Source organism: Canis lupus, chromosome 12 (genome assembly GCF_011100685.1).
Source record: "Canis lupus familiaris isolate Mischka breed German Shepherd chromosome 12, alternate assembly UU_Cfam_GSD_1.0, whole genome shotgun sequence".
In the NCBI taxonomy this organism is placed as follows: Eukaryota; Metazoa; Chordata; class Mammalia; order Carnivora; family Canidae; genus Canis; species Canis lupus.
In genome coordinates this window covers 15,595,184-15,613,516 of record NC_049233.1, presented here as the reverse complement: position 1 = coordinate 15,613,516, position 18,333 = coordinate 15,595,184, and the positions used below count along the sequence as shown (strand labels likewise).

The window sequence follows — 18,333 nt, the reverse complement described above, 5'->3', positions numbered from 1 at the left end:
TCTGCTTTGACCAGAGATTCACAAATATAAGGAATTGGTGTTGGGTGGCATCAGCGTGGCCCAGTCAGTGAAGTGTCTGACTCTTGGTTTTGGCTCAGTCATGATCTCAGGTTGTGAGATCGAGCCCCACATCTGGCTCCACACTCTGTGCAGAGTTTGCTTGAGGTTCTCTCTCCCTCCCCACCCCCATGCAAATAAAAAAATAAATAAATAAATAAATAAATAAAATCTTTAAAAAAATAAAAAGAGAGAATTGGGACCACTCAGGCAGGGATTTGGGTATCTTATCACTCCTTCCCTCTTTCTATTGAATTAGCTAGAATTAAAACTACACTGTAATTTAACTAATGGACCTGAAACAAATGTTGTTGTGGGCTGTGGTATAGTAGAATGATCTTTTGTTAGAGATTCTTGATCCCTTCTAGAAACCATGCAGGAGACCTATGTCCCAGAGACAGTCCTCTCCTCTCCCCCAACTACAGTAGACACTGTTTGGAGACTGGATGGTTTTGCTCTGTACAATCAACTGGGAGAGTCTCAAGAGCATGGAGAGCACTGGGCAGTCTGTCTTGGCAAGGACAGTACCACTGCTTCTGCTGCAGAGGGAACTACAGTTGCTGATTTTTTTGGTTTCCCAGCTGCAGGATACAGCTGTCTTCTCTATGGTCTGACTGAGACAAGCTATTTTCAGAAATTTTATACAGTGAGGGCAAATGGAGGCAAGTGCCAGCTGTATGTTTAACTGCTGGTTTTTTGGCTATTCGAATTTGTCTTTGTCTTCCATTTGCCAGTTGGTCATCTCTCAGAAAATGAGGATTATTATCCCCAGGCCCCAAGCTGTTAACTGAACTAGCCTGTATCTTGTGCCTGCCCTCTGCTATGTTACCACACACAGCCTCAGGGATCATTTAAGGTCAAGTTTCTTGATTTGCTGGGTGTGGCAGTGAGCTCTGGGGAACCCTTGGTATAGTGAGAAGGGGACTTTAAAATGAGATTGCTGTCACGCAATAGGCCCAGGTCCATTGAGTGGTGCTTATGTGTAGGATGATCATCGTACAAAGAAGGGAGACCTGTGAATAAGCCTTTAGGCTTATTTATTTTAAATGTATTTTTATTTATTTATTTTTAAGATTTTATTTATTTACCTGACAGAGAGAGAGAGAGCGCGCGCGCTCGAGAGAGAGAGAGAGAGAGAGAGAGAGAGAGAGAGAGAGCGCGCACAAGCAGGGGGAATGGGTCGAGAGAGGGAGAAGCAGACTCCCCACAGAGCACGGAGCCAGACGCAGGGCTCCATCCCAGGACCCTGGGATCATGACTTGAGCCGAAAGCAAACACTTAACCTACTGAGTCACCCAGGTGCCCCAGATTTTAGGTTTTTAATGTCATTTCAAGCCATTCTACTTATTATCATATTCCAAGGTTTCATTCAGTTAGTCAACAACCTCTTGTCAGATACCAGCTGTGTGTCTGGTACTATGTAAAGAAGGAAGGTGGTCTCTGGGCCTTTCAGTAGCTCATTTACCAAATTGAAGACTTTTGTGCAAATAATGACAATTTAATGTGATCAGCAGATGTTCTAACAGAAGGGTGCACAGGCAATTACAAGGTTATAGCAGAAGGCAGGGGTACTGACCCACCAAATAATACATAGAAAACAATAGCAGACATATATTTGCCCATTTGAAAGCCTTTTTTTTTTTGAAAGCCATTTTTAAAGAAAAAAAACAGACTGTAGTTTCTTTCAAGACTGGATTTTGGTCCTCATCCCTGAGATTTTCCATTGGGTTTCTGCCTGTGGAGCCCTACCTATTTGATCACACCAACATCTTCTTGGGCCTTTGACTCTGCAAAGAACACTTGTTTTACTGAGAACCTTGTTTTGTTTTGCTCAGTTTCCAAGCTTTTCAGAAAGCTTTCACTGTTATGCAGTATTATAAGTAGAGGAATAAAGGTGCAATGTCTCACTTCATGGAAGTGCTAGAGTTTGAACTTTGAATCTCTAAGAACTAATAGAAGGGACTGGTGGATTCAACAGTTTGACTTTCAACGTAAATTTATAGCTGTCTTGTAAGGATCTGGGAAGGATTAGAGACCAAGTGTATATACTGGAGATCATGAGTGTAAATGTCTGATCCTGAACTTGATATTGAGTAGGGGCTCAACACATTTTTACTACTATCTTCAGTGTTGAAATTTGAATTCTGTATTCTCCTTTTTTAACTCAAGAGCAAATGATACCCCTCTGTACTTTTAAGGAGAAGGGGAGCAAGCATCTGCTGAGTATCCTTGGGACACAATAGATACTCAGCAGATGCTTGTCTGGTGCTTGACATCTGTGATTACCTAGCAAGCTTTCATGGTCCTGAGAGGTATAGGTCGGTATTAGAATTCAAACATATTTCTCTATTTCGTTGGAAATACATGTTCATTGTACGATGCACTGTTATATACATGGTTAAGGAAATTATTAAAACACTACCATTTATGGTTGTAAGATATATCCTTATTTGAGAGATGTTAAAATGTGAAAAAAATACATCATAGAATTAATCAAATATGATAGTTGAGTTTGAGTGTACAGTTTATAAGGAGAAGTGTAGAAGCAGAATTTTGGGTCTTGAGATCGATACTCTCTCTCTCCTAACGTGTATTTACACATACTTTTTTTTTTTCTTTTTAAAATTGCCTTTAAGGATAAGATGGATTAACATAAGTCACTTATTTAGTAAGCACTAATGGAACTCTCATTATGTTTCGAACCCTGTACCAGACACTAGAGATACTAGTTGAAAATACATGTGTACAAAACACACACAAAATGAAACACACAAACAGGGAATCCTCCCTGAAGAAGCTGACAGTTCTATAGGAGGGATAGGTATGTGAGCCACACTTCAGAGGATATTCTGGGGACTTGAAGTGGGCTTTTATTGTTTTTCCTGAGACACAGTGTCTCCATGTTCAGAAAAGGCCGAATTTATTAGCCGATGACACTTTTCACCCCTTAATCCACACCCTCACTGGCTTTCTCAAAGAATCCACTGAGCGGAAATTAGAATCAGTATTGTGAAAACAAGCTTATTTTCTCCATCAACTACCAGTGCTGGTTATATTTTTATTTATTTTTGAAGCTAAAACTCCTATCTGGATAAAGCTTAATAACTTCCAGTTTGGGCCCAGCTTCTCCATCCTGTGTTTATGAGACTGTCTCTTGATCTGTTATAACTCACGTGCCATTAGCAGATACACTTGCTAGGAAGAAATTGCATCACGGTTAGCAGTAGGTTTCATTATATGCCAGTTGATTTCAACATTTTAAACGCTGATTCCTCATTCTTTGGGAGGGTCAGCTGTCGCTCCTGATTTTCCCATTAATATTTTTTTTCACAGAGAAATTTTGATTTATCCACAGTTGGGCTTTGTCAGGGGACAGTCTGGAATGACCAACCATTAAAATGACTTGTCCCCAAAAAAGAACTAGAAAAAAACATGGGGAAATTCTTTTTTTGTTTTTATTCTCACAACAGTAGGTAAGTCTCTTCTGACAATGATAGGAAACATGGAAGTCGTACAAGAAAGATTCAACTACTTAATAAATGCACAAGCCAGGAAACATCATAGGCAAATCAAAAGACAGAATAATGACTAGGAGAAGTTGTTTGCAACAGAGTTAATGGCCTTAAAAAAATGAAGAGCTTTTAGGAATTAATTAAGAGACCAATGACCCAAAAGAAAAATGCACAGTCTGTGAACAAGACAGCTCACAGAAAGGGAAATACTGAAGACTCTTAAAGGTATATAGATTTCCTAGCCTTGCTCAGAATAAGAAAAAATTAAAATGGAAACCTACACTGCAATACAATTTTAACTTCTTAGATGGTAAGAAGTGGGAAGATATGATACCATTTTTGTGTTGTAAGGGTGTAGGGAAAGACGAACAGTATCTATTGACGTGTGTGTGTACATTAGTCCAACCCTTACAGAGAGTCATCTGGTATTATCTACCGAAGTATATGGCAGTTGACTACTGACCCTGCACTTCTAGGAATATGTCCTACATATAGTCCCACATACCTCCTTTATGTGTGTAGAATGTTGCATGTACAAGTATTCCTCGTAGCATCATTTGTAATAAAAGAGGGGTGGCAGCATAAATGCCCTTCAACAGAGACCTGGTCCTGTACACTGTGGGACATCCATACAGAGGGACAGTCCGCACTTGTCCAAAGGAGCAAGTCAGCTATTTATGTGCTAACCTCAAGAACGGTTTTTAAATGAAAAAAAGGCAAAGTGCAGAACAGTGGGTGCACTCGGCTGCCATGTTGTGTTAAAAAAAAAGTGAAAGTAAAAAAAATGTAAAAAATAAAGAAGAGCTGGGATTGGGTGGAGAATATATATTACCTATTTATTGGTGTAAGTATCGACTGTATGGAAGAGGACACGAAGAGTTGATAAGAGTTACCGCCAGCAGGGAAGCTGAGAAGCCAAGTACTGTAAGTCAGAGGTTAATTAGGGAGAAGTATTTTTCAAGGTAACCCCTTTCGTAGTTTTGGAATTATGTACCAGGTATATTCTAATTCTAATGGCGTGCATCCACCTAATGATTTTTATTAAATAATACTAATTTAATCAAATTGAGCAAGTTCAAAACACTTGAGTCATGGAGATGAGCTTGAGCCTTCTTATCTCAAGGTCATGAGTTTCCTATGAAGTTACTTTCTATCTTCCACACCGCCCTAAGGCTAGCTTCTTGTAAGATTCATGCAACTTTTTTTCATGGTTAGAATTGTTCAAAGGCTTTTTTGTGGGAAAGGCTTCCTAGTGGGTTCTCAGCGAGTGAAATTTAGAGAAACCCACGTCATTTCCAACAGCATGATCTCCTCGTGTGTCCATGGGGCTGAGCTCTTGTAAGGTTCAGCAGTATGTTTGAATGTGAGTGGGCTCCAGCTCTGAACCAAGAGAGCCCACTTACTCTATCATCACTTCCTTTTTCGAGAAAGCTGGTCTGTGAGTCAGCTCAGGGCTGTAACATTACCGTTGATGTCAGCAGCCCCGACAGCTTGCAGACACATGCGCCAGCGGCTGGGCAGGGCTCACCCTCCCTTCCTTCTCCCTCCAGAGCCAGCTGGTTCTTACCAGCTCTGGCAGCTTTGTACAGCACTACTTGTGGCTTCCTGTGGCATTTCCCCTCTGCATCCAGGAGAGGAACAGTTCTTTTGCCTAGGGCAAGGATTAGCCACCTTCACTTAAATGTGGGTGGATTTGTAGCCTTTGGGATTCAGTTTTGAACTTAACTCTTAGAAATAAACGGAATTGGGACGCCTGGGTGGCTCAGGCGGTTAAGTGTCTGCTTTAGGGCCCTGGGATGGAGCCCCATGTCAGGCTCCCTGCTCAATGGGGAACCTGCTTCTCCATCCCCCAGCACGTGAGTTGTCTCTCTCTCTAATTAATTAATTAATTAATTAATAAAAAAAGAAATAAACAATAGATGGATGACATACACACAAGACTAGCAACTGCCTTGACTTGGGCTTGGGGTAGTTAAAGGATAAACACACTATATCCAGCTAACCTGGGATAAAGTTTAAATATAGTCTTAAGTAAGGTTGCAGTTGGTACAAAAGACTTTCTCGTTATGCTATGCTTGGATAGAACTAGGGTGGGTGTGAAGTGCCTTTTAAAATAATTCCCCAGTGGTTCTGATATTTGTTGGCCAAGTTAATCCTCTGAGCCTCACGAGGGCGAGTTCCTTCATTCTGCAGGCTCTGCTGTGGCTCCCAGCTCTCGGGGGCAGTGCATGGCTGGGTGGCCACTCAGCTGTGCTACCGCTGTCGTCTGACACAGGACTTCCCAGGGAAGCTGAGCAGGGCTTCTTGGCATTGCACTCCTGTTCCTGCTTCCATCCTATGACCTCCAGTGACCCTGGGGGGATCTAGACCACATAAGGGCAGCAATGTCCACTTGCCAACTGATGATTTGATTTATGTGTTAGCCCTTTCCCTACTTATGCAATGGAAGCACCTTCTGGTCTCCCTTTCCTGTGGCAAGAGAAGAAAGACGGAAAGACAACAACAGACTAAAGAATCAGAAGCCTAGGAAAAGTTTGGGGAATTTTTGTCTTATAGTTATTTGGCTCTTAGCCCTTTTGTAAAATTTATTTTCCCAACTAAAAAATAAGGCTTATGAAACAAAGAAAAGTTGAAAACACAGTACAGCAAATACCCATAAATTTACCACCTAGATTGAACAGTCAATTCACATTTTGACATCTTTGCTTTATCAATATATACACACATGTGTATTTCTAATTCATATTTCCATTTCCAAGAGTTCCCTCCAAATTTCTTAAAACTGTTAACACTTCTTCTAAGGGCTAAGGGATCAACAACATCTTGTGTTGTTCTTTTCTTCTTTTTGTTTGGAAAAAAGTTGTACTCTGTAAATTTGGATTATCTTGCCAAGACTTATTTCTCTGAGTTGAATTTATTTGTTTTTTAATCTTTTTTTAAAAAGATTTTATTTATTTATTCAGGAGAGACACACAGAGAGGCAGAGACATAGGCAGAGGGAGAAGCAGGGCTCCCTGAAGGAAGCTCGATGCAGGACTTGATCAAAGGACTCCAGGATCATGCCCTGAGTCAAAGGGAGACAACTGAATTGAATTTAATAAGAATTCACACTAGAAGAGTAAACTCATTGTCTCCTACCCATTTTTCCTTTTTTTAAAATTAGGGGCCACCTTTGTGTTTGTTTCATTTTTTTAAGGGAGAAATCACTGTACTTCTCAGATATTCTTTACTACCTGAACTTAGGAATTGAATAGACTCAGATAATTTTTTGAGAGATGGTTGGTAACTGTCATTATCTGAACCCTCATTTATATCTGAAATCCTGGCACTACCTAGATTCAGGTAACAAAGCTTTCCTTACTATCTGCATCCTTGTTCTCTAAACATAGGGACTGCATAGATTCAGATATCTAGATATTTATATGGCAAGGGAGATAGCCCTTGCTTTTATCAGAGCCCGGTCTTATATATCTACTAGACTTATAGGAGGTAATGAAATCTAATTTGATTTTGATACCGTGAGCAGCTGGGAGAGCAGGGGAAACAAGCTTGAGAAAATATAATCCTTAAATCATTTTAGTTATATATTTATTTGTGACTGTAATTCCTTTGAGATAAAACTTTAGTAGAAATTGAATGTGTTTGTTTCTCTTAACTATCACTGGTCTGTTGGGACCTGGAATATTTTCAAATACAAAACTAAATTATTGGGCCGTAGTTGAGGTATCTGATATTTATGGAATCTTTCATCTTTATCTCAGGGCGGCCATCTGGCTTATTGCTTGCACTGAGTTTACAGGGGGGTTGACATTTCCTGTAAACATAGTGGGTCCAGGCAGAGAAGTGACAACGGCTCAGCCAGGAGGATCATTTGGAAAGTGGACGGACCTGATCTTGAATCCTGGTACTCTGACCTTGGGCAGGTTATGCAAACCTCTTAGAGACTCAGTTTTCTCATCTGTCAGATGATGCTCATAAGAGCAAATGGATTACTTATATTTCATGCTGAATCATTTTACATATACTGGTAATGGTTTATTTCTTAAAGTCCCTGTTTATTGGATCTGAGTAACAAGCTGGCCAACTCAGATGGAATAGCAATTAGTGTTCATTGAATTTAGCAGATGAGCTTTTAAAGACCATTATTAAAGTGATGAAAAATTTCACAAATGTGGCATAGGATTCTCCCTTCTTATTGAGTGTTGGATGAGGTCTGGAGGGAAAGTTCAGTGGAAGAAGTATCCCTGACTGTAAAAGAGGCTTCTTCTTGAGTCTGTCAGGCATAACTGGCTCTGGAGGGGGGAGAGGGGCCTTGGGGAATCCAACTGGGTGGTGCCAGGAGCCAAGGGGTTAAGTTGAACCATTTTAGCAGATTGGCAAAGAGCATCTAGGCTGGGTAATTAATGCTTCATTTCAGGGGGTCATTGATGCATCAAAGTTGTTAATTACTTTTATGAAAATAGATTGTGCAACCACAGGGAGATTGTAATTGGGTAGTAATTGAAAATAACTCAGTGGTAAACTTGAGTTGAGTGAACCAGGTGGTGGGGGTAACTTGGAAAGAGAAAGAGAGTTGCGGTGGGTGGGTTGGTGGCAGAGAGAATGACATAGCAATAGTAGGGCAGACAATAAATTAGATACAAGTTGAATAGAGATCACCTGGTCTAAATCTTTTTTGCTCAGAAATGAGGAAACAGGTAAAAGGAGGGAAGGGATTTTTCTAAGGCCACACAGCTAGTTAGAGGTCTATTTCCTTTTTTCCCTTGCAGTGAAATTCCAGGATATTCATGACTTTCAGGTTTAAGAGTTGACTGTGAGGAACATACAATGCATGCTGGAAAGATTGCTTCTGAGGCTGGAGTTCTCTGGCCATTCCTATTTGCAGAGTATGCTTAGGAAAACTGCTAGCTTGTAGCAGGGAAGAAAGGGATTCCTAGGACCTTGTTTCATTTATAAACCACTTTTGCCATGACCAAGGCTTGGAAGGGTGTTCCTTTACCATCCATGGCTGCACCATCCCCCAGGGCAAGAAAACTTCAGTCTTCCACAGTGTATCCCCTTAGGAAGTGCGAGGCAACGGTGAAAGTGCTTTTGGGTTTGGTATTATAAGAGAAGACTTATTTTTGAGCTTCAGCTTCAGGCTGTAATTTAGCTGAGTGCCCAGAGTGGGTATTTTGGAACCTGTAGGAGCAGAGGATTGCCAGGACGCAGCTGGAAATGGCTCGTTCCAGTGTAGCCCAAATACAAGTTCAAGCGCTGTTCTCACAAACGCTGCTGCAAACCTCTACAGCCCAGAGATGTTCAAACCCACACATTTCAGTCCATACCTTGTTTACCTCATCCATTTGGCTGGTTCCTTGTCCTCAGTGGTTCTGGTAATCGGAAAGGAGAACAGTCAGGTCAGCAGCGGAGCTTTAGATGTGACTCAGCCATGGAGTTAAGGTGAAATATTTATCTCTCTTTCCCTCTCACTTGGGACTAATAAATACAGTATCAGGAAGGACTGAGTGTACTTGCGTGGAAGCTGATCAGGAGGACATTTGGGGGCCCATTTGGCCAAAATAAATTGCATGCTCTTGAAGTTCACACGATAGAACCTGGTTTGGGCTGCTTGGGGAGCTCCTCCCCTTGTTATCCCTGCCTCCTCCCCTTTCTTACCGTCTCTACCTCATTTCCCCAGTGAGTCTTCCCAGTTAGCGTGATTAGCTCGTGGCTGGAAGGCAAAAAGAATATTTAAAAAAAAAAATATTTTATTTATTTACTTGAGAGAGCACAGGCAGTGGAGAAGGAGAAGCAGGAATCCCATTGATCAGGGAGCCTGACGTGGGGCTCCATCCCAGGACCCTGGGATCATAACCTGAGCCAAAGGCAGCTGCTTAACCGACTGAGCCACCCAGGTGCCCCAAGAATGACATTTTGTAGGTTTCTGCAAAGGAACTTTAATTATCTGGTGGATAGATTGCCTTCCCTGGCCAAGTTTCCCAAGAGGCCTTTCTCTTAAGGCTTTGTATCTACCTCACTGCAGTAAGTTGGGGGACAGTGTTCCCCTTTTGTGCCTGTGAATGCTTGACAGACGTCTAGAGAGGCACTCAGCCAAGTCGGTGATCTTCCAACTCTCCTGTTCCTTGGCTACCCATATAAATAGGAGCCACAGCAGCCATAACATTGTCAAGTTCGCAAAGGGAAAACATACTTATCAGTGGCAACTGCTTTTAAAAATAACATACATTGTTTTTATAATCATAAAAGTTAATATGTCCCTGTAGAGAATTTGGAAGGCTCAGAGATGTATAAGGAATAAATTAAGTCACTTGTAATCTACTTTTTGAATATTTGGGTAAGTTTATGCTTACAGCTTTTGCAAGAGGATGAGACCCTTCTCTGGCTTTCTTGTTTAGAGTATTTGTCTTTTCATATCTAAATCTTGTTACAGCTATTCTTTATTTGCTGTGAACCCCTCAATGAACTTGCTGAATCAATAAAGAATTAATTTATTCCACATATCCCAGTGACTTCATTTCCGATTAGAGCTATCATAGGTCAAACAGTGCTCGAGTTGCTATGTTGCAATGAAGTTTGGATGGATATTATAAATAGTAAGGTAAAGGGAGGAAAAAAGTTAAGTTTCTATCAGCAACGTTTTCTTATAGAAAAAAATGCAAATACCTCTAGAGAAACCTGGAATGCAGCTGGCTGCTATGTATCCTGCATAAAGTAAAGGATACCTTACTTAGTAGCTGAATAGATTTTCTAGAAAGATGACTGTCACATGATCTCAGGCTTTGGCTATGGTTCTTAGCCCCACTGTGTCGACGCTAAAACCATTCTTAGGGGCATTTTCATATTCACTTGACTCATTGTTAATTATAAGAGAGCATTCTTGTAGCATTCTGTCTTCCTGAATGATGTTGGCAATCATGTACTTAATTTCCATGGATGGGATTCTTTGGCAAAAGTGGGGAAAAAATTAAATATTTAAGGTTTTGAACTAAGTTCAGGAAGCGGGTGGGTGGACTCCTTAGTCTGTTGGCATGTGATTTGTGGGCAGGGATTTCTTTTTTTAAAGCAAGAACAGTGCACTATATTGACTGACCATGTTGTCCAATGTAATGTTGTCCCTGAGAACCAAAGTGTAGACAAGTGCTCTTTGTCTAATTGAGTGAATAAAAAAATGCGTATTGGCATGAATGGCCATGTGCATTTTCACAGAGGAGGGGCACATGCCAGGGACTATTGAATTATAAATTTTAAAGCCTATACATAAAACTCGTCTGTGGATCGAAAGGGGACAGCTGGGAATGCTTTACCCGAGTCTTAAACTTGCACTGGAAGCAGAAGCGGGGTGTGGGTGGTTGTACAGAGGCAAAATGCTGTTGGAAGGATAGACTAATCGGTGGTCTTTGGAATCTGCAGTCAATTGTAAGAATTTCTCGGGCCTTGCAGGTTGTAAAAGAGGCAATTGTGTTTGCCTTGTGCTTTTTACAACTATTCAACCCAATACTTTGAAATGAGGGTCAATGTCTTCTTGATTGAAGAACTTGAAAATGTTTTGTTTGTGTGTGTGAGTGAAGTCATGAGGGTTCTAATGAGCGGTGATTAACACTCCCTGAACCCTGCCCTGTAGGCTCTGGCCACCTGGTTCCCAGGTAGCTTTCATGCTGGAAGAGCCAATAAAAAGTTTAAGGTCCATGGACTAGTAGATGTGACAAGTGCCTGCCAGAGTTCTAAAGCATAATGTTAGATGACAAGCCAAGTAGAGATATCAAGCTGACCCGTGTTGAGCACTGGCCTCCCAATGGCTGTGTGTCCTCTCTGGGCCTTAGTGACCTCACCTGTCAAATGGAATGATATCTTCTATCATTTCCCCACTGCACACCGGGGTGCAAGCTGTGATTTCACCTCACCTGGCCACAGTAACAGCTTCCCAAGTGGTCTGTTTTGTTTTTCGCCCCCCTCCCCATCCAAATCCATTCTCCACAAAGTGGCCAGTGGTCATGGAGCTCACCATCTCCATCTGAAACCATCTTGTTTGTTTACTTTCTTGTTATTGTCTTTGTGACTCTCTCCTCCAGAATGCCAGCTTCTCGGGTCTCCGTTAAATCCACAGGAGCTGTACTACACTGGCTCCAGGGGGGTGGTCCTCCCTTTCTCCTTCTGGCTGCTTTTGCCTCTGGTGTTCTCCCGAGCTGCTTTCAAATGGGAGTCAGGCTGCCTAGGGTCTGGTTCTGCCGCTTATTGGGCGGGAGCCTATAATTAAGGGAGTCTCAGCATTTCTCCAGACCTCAGTTTCCTTACTTGTAAAGAGAGGGTGTATTGGTTTGCTAGGGCTACCGCGATGAAGTACTACAGACTGGAAGCTGAAACAACAGAAGCTTATTTTGTCACAATTCTGGAGGCTAGAAGTTTGAGATAAAGGTGTCATGAGGCTTCTCTCCTTGGCTTGTAGAAGATGATAGCCTTTACCCTGTGGCTTTATCTGGTCTTCCCACTGTGTGTGTCTGTGTCCTAATGGCTTCTCATAAGGACGTCATTCATATTGGATTGGAGTAGGGCTCAACTATTCCTTAATAACCACTTTTTAAAGTTACTTAGTTGGTCCTATCTCCACATAGAGTTATATTCTGGGACATAGAAAGTTACGAAAGTTAGGACTTCAACATAAGAATTTTGGGACATAATTCAACCCACGCAGAGGGGAATGTACTAGATGCTATCTAAGACCTTTTCCAGCTCTATTGAAATAAATAAAAAAAAAATATATATATATATATATATATATATTTTAAGATTTTATAATTTATTTGAGAGACAGAGAAGTAAGAGAGACCACAGGCAGGGGGAGGGGCAGAAGGAGAAGCAGACCCCGGCTCAGTGGAGAGCCTGCTGCAGGACCCCCCAGGATCATGACCTGAGCCAAAGGCAGCCGCTGAGCTGACTGAGCCACCAGGTGCCCCTATCAAATTATATTTTGAGTTGGAGATCTTCCCCTTCACTCCCTTGTCCAGTTTGAGTCCTGTGAGGTAAGAGCTTGGTGTATATGCTTCCTCATTTCTAACGCTTTCGCATAGCCCCACGTATATTTTTGAAGGCTTTAAAAAATGTGTATGTGTGTGCCTAGCAATAATGTAAGCTACGGCCTGTCAAAACGGCCGAATGTATGCATAAACCATGACGTGGGACAAAAAAGGGCACCTGAGAAGGGGTCCCGATTTCATTTTTTTTCCTCTATAATTTTTGAAGTAGCTAAGAAAAAACATTGTTTGCTTCCTCCCCCAGCTGGAAACGGACAAACTGGCTCTCCCGATGAGCCCCAGCCCCCTTAGCCCGAGCCCCATCCCCAGCCCCAACACGAAACTGGAGAATTCCACTCTGCTGACCGTGGAGCCTTCCCCGCTGGATAAGAACAAGGGCTTCTTCGTGGATGAGTCCGAGCCCCTGCTTCGCTGTGACTCCACATCCAGCGGCTCGTCGGCGCTGAGCAGGACGGGCTCCTTTATTACCAAAGGTAGGGCTGGCAGGCCGCCCACGAGGATATGCATTCTTTAGGCGTCCCCGAGGAGCCCCGGGGGTTTGAGTCAGGGGGGTGGCCTGCCCGGGAAGACCTTCTCTCCTAGCCCCCAGGCCTGGGAGACGCAGCAAGGGCTTTAGCTGTGATGATCACGCCGGGGGCCTGCACGGGTCACCCTCTATCCTCATGATGCTATCTTAGGAGTTTCGGGGAAGGTCTGATAAAATGTAGTCTGGCAGGTTTATTTTGAAAATTATTTACCAGGTTTAGAGAATCCAAGGATTTAAAGTCTAACCTATCTTGAGAGTCAGAAGTGTAGGTTTCAGTGACTCAAATTAAAATTCACTCTGTTAAGGATTGTTGCGAATAGCAATGTTTTAAACATTGTGGATTGCCGTGTTTGGTAAATAATTTGCCACTTGCAGTTTTGAATAGCAGGGGAGGGATTAGCATGCGCTCTATATTGATGACAGATTTTTGCTCGAAATTTCCCAGTTTGGGTAATTCCAGTTATACTTCAGTGAAAGGGTGATGTTTTAGGTTATGTTATAGTCTGTGCTTATAAAATATGTCCTATTTTCCATACTTTGCCTATCTATCTTTGTCTATTTTATATTTATATGAAAGATTTATACTTTAGTTTGTATTTTATGTTACGTGTTATATTTTAGAGAAAGCTTTTTATAATAGTAATCAAAGTTAGTGTCCCTCACCTCATTGAAGGGTATGACCCAGGAAGCAGTATTTTCTTAGTCCTGTGCTTTTGCTCTTAGCAGTTTAGTTTTAAACAAGGGCAGTGTAATTAGAAAGTCAGATCAGCAGATTACATTGGCTTGGAGTGTTTGAGGGGAAAGGTGGGGACTGATGTCTTTGTTTAGTAACACAGGACAGATGGGGAGAATGCTTTTCTGTTTGTTTTGTTTTGTTTTGTTTTAGATTTTTACGTTTCTGTAAGCATTTCAGCATTCTCCCAAGTTGGAGAAGAATCTAGATGTCTTTTTAAGTCAAGGCAAAAGTCATGCTAATGACAATCAGCATTCAAGTGGTTCTTTGTGTGATCTCTATTAGTCAAATCTTGTTTGTTATCTTAAGTGCAGTGCAAATAAAAACTCTCTCTTGTTGAAAATGCGCCAGAGGTTCCCTTACTCACCTTGAGGGTGGGGGTGGGGGGTGTGGACAGCCTCGGGAGAGGGGAGCTGTGCCTCCTAACTCTCCTGGCTTTCCCCAGTTCGGCCCCTTTACCTCTGTCCCCTTCTCTCCCCTCTCCTCCCTGCAGAAAAGAAGGACACAGTGTTGCGGCAGGTACGCCTGGACCCCTGTGACTTGCAGCCTATTTTTGATGACATGCTCCACATTCTGAATCCTGAGGAGCTGCGGGTGATTGAAGAGATTCCTCAGGCTGAGGACAAGCTGGACCGGCTATTTGAGATTATTGGAGTCAAGAGCCAGGAAGCCAGTCAGACCCTCTTGGACTCTGTATATAGCCATCTTCCCGACCTACTGTAGAACAACGAGGGATACCGCACTCTGGAAATTACTCCATTTAGTGGCAGGGTGGTTTTTCATTTGTTTTGGTTTTATTTTTCTGGTTTTTTGGGGGATGTGTGTGCGTGCGTGTGCGTGCGTGTGCATGTGTGTGTGTGTTTAATAGAGTATATGGCCAGTGTTTTGGGTTCTTTTTTTCTTTTTTTAACCCTTCTAGGAAGATAGTTTATGAGCCTTCTCAAGGTGTTAACTGTTGAAAAATGCCCACCACTAAAGTTTTTTAGTTTCCATACTTTCTTTGTTTTGACTTCTTATGTGTTTTCAAAATTGTTCTGTGCACTTTAAATTCACTAATATACCACAAATGCAGTGTAGCTTTTCCCTGCACACTGGATTGTGAGGCTTTTAGCTTCTTAAAAGTATAATGGCATCTTGTGAATTCTATCAGCAGTCTTCATGTCTCGACATCCACATCCCCTTTTTTTTTTAATCATTACTATTTTTATTATTGTTTGTAATTTACAAATTTTCTTAAGATTTAAAGAAATGTAATACCCCATTGAGTTACTGTAATGCAATTAGATTTTGAGTTCTCTTTTTAATATGCCTTGTATAGTTCATATTCATGGCTGAAACTTGACCACACTGTTGCTGATTGTATGGTTTTCACTTGAGCACCGTGTAGAATGCCTGATTCCTTGTGCTACTCTTCTGCTAATATGCTCTGGGCTGGAGACATGAAATCCTCAAGCCATCAGAACTTGCTACTTAAGTGGCTTGACAACTGGGCCACCAAAGAACTTGAACTTCATCTTTTAGGAATTGAGCTGTTCTGGAACATACTGCTGCACTTTGGAAAGTCCCAACTAAGTGCCAGTGGCACCTTTTTCCATAGGGAATTTGCCCAGCTTTGCTTTAAACGATGTCTTGTTTTTTATATATAAGTAGTCTGTAGGTCCAATCCGCCTCAAGGCCTTGGTCTTGGTGGGTCTCCTTCGTCATTCAATCACTTTAATTAAAAATGGCTGCAGCTGTAAGGACTCTTGTCTGATATATTTGCAACTCTGCTCCCATTTATAAACCTGCTCTCTCTCTAATGCTCAGTTGGCAGACTCGAATGCAAAGGTGGTGTGGACTCCCTTTGTGTGGGTGGGATTTGTGGGTCATGGTGAGGGATTGATATGAGAAAAATGCCTTCAAGTGTACTAATTTATTAATAAATATTAGGTGTTTGTTACTTGAGTAGTTTGAGTGTATTTCCTACTTGCCTGGTATATGTGCTCAAGTTATAACTCTTTGATTAGTCTTTCGGGAAAAATGTATGTATTCTAAAAATCTCAGCATTTCTGATCTGTAAATCATGCAAATTAACAAAGCTTTGTGTCTGGAGGAGTATCTGGAGATTCACAGGGAAGGATGGTCAAGTGTTAAAGATGATAAAGGATTTCCTGGTCTTTTGGGGGTAAATCTGAGGCTCCTGTTTTGGAGACTGTCCCTATTTTAAGAAATGAGGATTTTGAGGTGGAGAGGTGGAAATGATGACCAGACCCTGGAGTCTATTCTTACTCATTTCCATTTAAGAAGTTGACTACTCGTGGGGGGTCTATACCAGTTTACAGGCTTTGATGTGAAATTTCATTCCCTCTGAGTAACTTTAAGGGGCTTTTGTGGCAATAGGGCAAGATAAAGTCTTATGTTGATGGGACACATTACATCACATCATATGTATTGTTTTACATATGTTGTATTTTGTATTTGATCACATACCCCCCTTAGCTTGGGTACGCTGGCTCTATAAAATTCCAATGGCCAGGGCATCAGCAATTTTGAGTTCCTCTTTCAGTGAGAAACTGGAAGTAGATGGCCTGCCTGAACACTTTGACTCCCATGGGAGTGGATATTAAAGGGGTTTTCTGCTTTCATCCACTTCCATGTGGCTAGTTTCTAGAGAACCATTCTGGCATTTGTTTTTATGGTTCTCAGGCCAGGTTTCCCTTCCTCTTTTGTCAACAGAAGACAGAAACTCTTCGCAGAAGAAAAGCAAACTAGAATGGGTCAGGGATAGTAGGGGAGGACACAGAGTGTGTTTTTCAGATTTTAAGACTTATGCCACTTATTTTGGGGGAGTTGAAAACAATAAATCAGAGTCATGGTTATTAAGTTTGTAAGTTATTCATAGCTTGGGGATTATTATTTTCTTAACCATTTATGTGGCTTTATACTTTGCAAAGTGATTTTTACATTATTTCAATGAAACCTCATAACTATCTTATAAGTTAGGTACTATTATTGTACCCATTCTATAGATGAAGAATAGGCTTATAAAGCCTAAGGAACTTGTTTAAGGCTCTACAACAAAAGTTGTAGAGGTCAGATTGGATCTGAATCCAAGACTGTTTACTCAGGACTGATAACCAGAACTCCTTTGTTGGGCTGAAGCAGTGGACATAGAGATCACAGGGATGAAATTTATTTGGCTTAGACGTAAAGCCTTATACTTATGTTCAGTAAATAAAGGTGAAAGCATAGGAATGGGGTAGCATCTCCGGATGATCCAAGGGAAGGGGACATAGTGGTGGTTAAACAGAAGCTTAATATTGAATTAACATAATACATAGCCTACCCCCTCCAAAAAAAGCAACCCCAAGCTGCATTATTAAATATATATATATAATGTTCGGGTTAGAGTCTGATTTATATGTTATGTGTTTCACTTTGGAGGTTTTCTCTGGTTTGAGCTGCCTTACTTTGAGGGCTAGGCAGAACTAGAAGGTTCCTGATGTGGGGGTTGGAAGGATAACCAGAAGGGTATGAAACAGAATCAGGAGCAATTGGGAAATCTAAACCTGACGACAAAGATCATTTGGGTAGAGGGAAGACTATCTTATTATTTCCAAGGCTAAGGAAGAGACAGTTTATTTTTCCTTAGAGAGTAATACTGTTTGCTCTAGGCCAATTTAGGTTAAATGCAGATGAACTTTTAAACAATTAGATCAGACTGCTTTTCAAAGGAGAAAATGACTTCTACTCTGGGGAAAAGTTGGACGTGCTTCAGTGATTCTCAACTTTACATGAAAATAATCACATGGGAATGAGCAGTCTATTATAAAGGCGACTTCCCAGAGAGTTTGATTCAGAAAATTTGCAATGAAGTAGAGAACCAGCACCTCATACCCTTTTTTTTCCTGGAAACTCATTTTGTGCTAAATGCTCAAGATCCTTGCCACTCTGGGCTGCCACAACATGTGGGAGTTTGTTACGATGTCTGATTTGAGGCCACTTTGCTATGCTCCTTAAACTTTAATGAGCAAACAAAACACTTGGGGATCTTACTAAAATGCAGATTGTTTCAGTTCTTAAGGGGGGTGGGTACCTAGGTGATGTGGGTGCTACTGGTCTCTAGATCACCCTGAGTTGCCGGCGAACTGTGCCTTGGTTTTATGCAGAGTAGTGCTAATATGGGACAGGATTACACCAATTCCAAATGAGAGAAATAAATAATTTTGGGACAATCTGGAGAGATTTCCAGAGTCGGGCAGTCCTGGCCTTGATCCTGGTGGTTCTTGATCCTGGTTGCTTATTGAAATCAGCAGGGGAACTTTGGGAAATCGAGTACCAGGCTAACCTCCATACCAGTTATACCAGAGTCTAAGGGCCTGGGACCCAGGCATGAGCATTTTTTAAAGCTCTCCAGGAGATGCCGATGTGTAGCCAGCTTGGATGGCCACTGGTTTAAGAGTTTCTGAAGAGAGTGCTTCTCGATCCTCACCC

At 41.6% G+C, this 18,333-nt stretch overlaps 1 protein-coding gene across 2 annotated transcripts in view; it reads left to right on the top strand.

The window, feature by feature from the left end:
- TNFRSF21 (TNF receptor superfamily member 21) overlaps window positions 1-15,799 on the top strand; it is a 73,522-nt gene extending 57,723 nt beyond the window's left edge. For both annotated transcript variants that reach the window (XM_038554263.1, XM_038554262.1), the window contains exons 5-6: window positions 12,846-13,074; window positions 14,354-15,799. In XM_038554263.1, coding sequence (XP_038410191.1) covers window positions 12,846-13,074; window positions 14,354-14,583 — 459 coding nt within the window. In that variant the 3' untranslated portion in view covers window positions 14,584-15,799. The remainder of the gene's footprint in view (window positions 1-12,845; window positions 13,075-14,353) is intronic.
- Window positions 15,800-18,333: the final 2,534 nt, after the last annotated feature.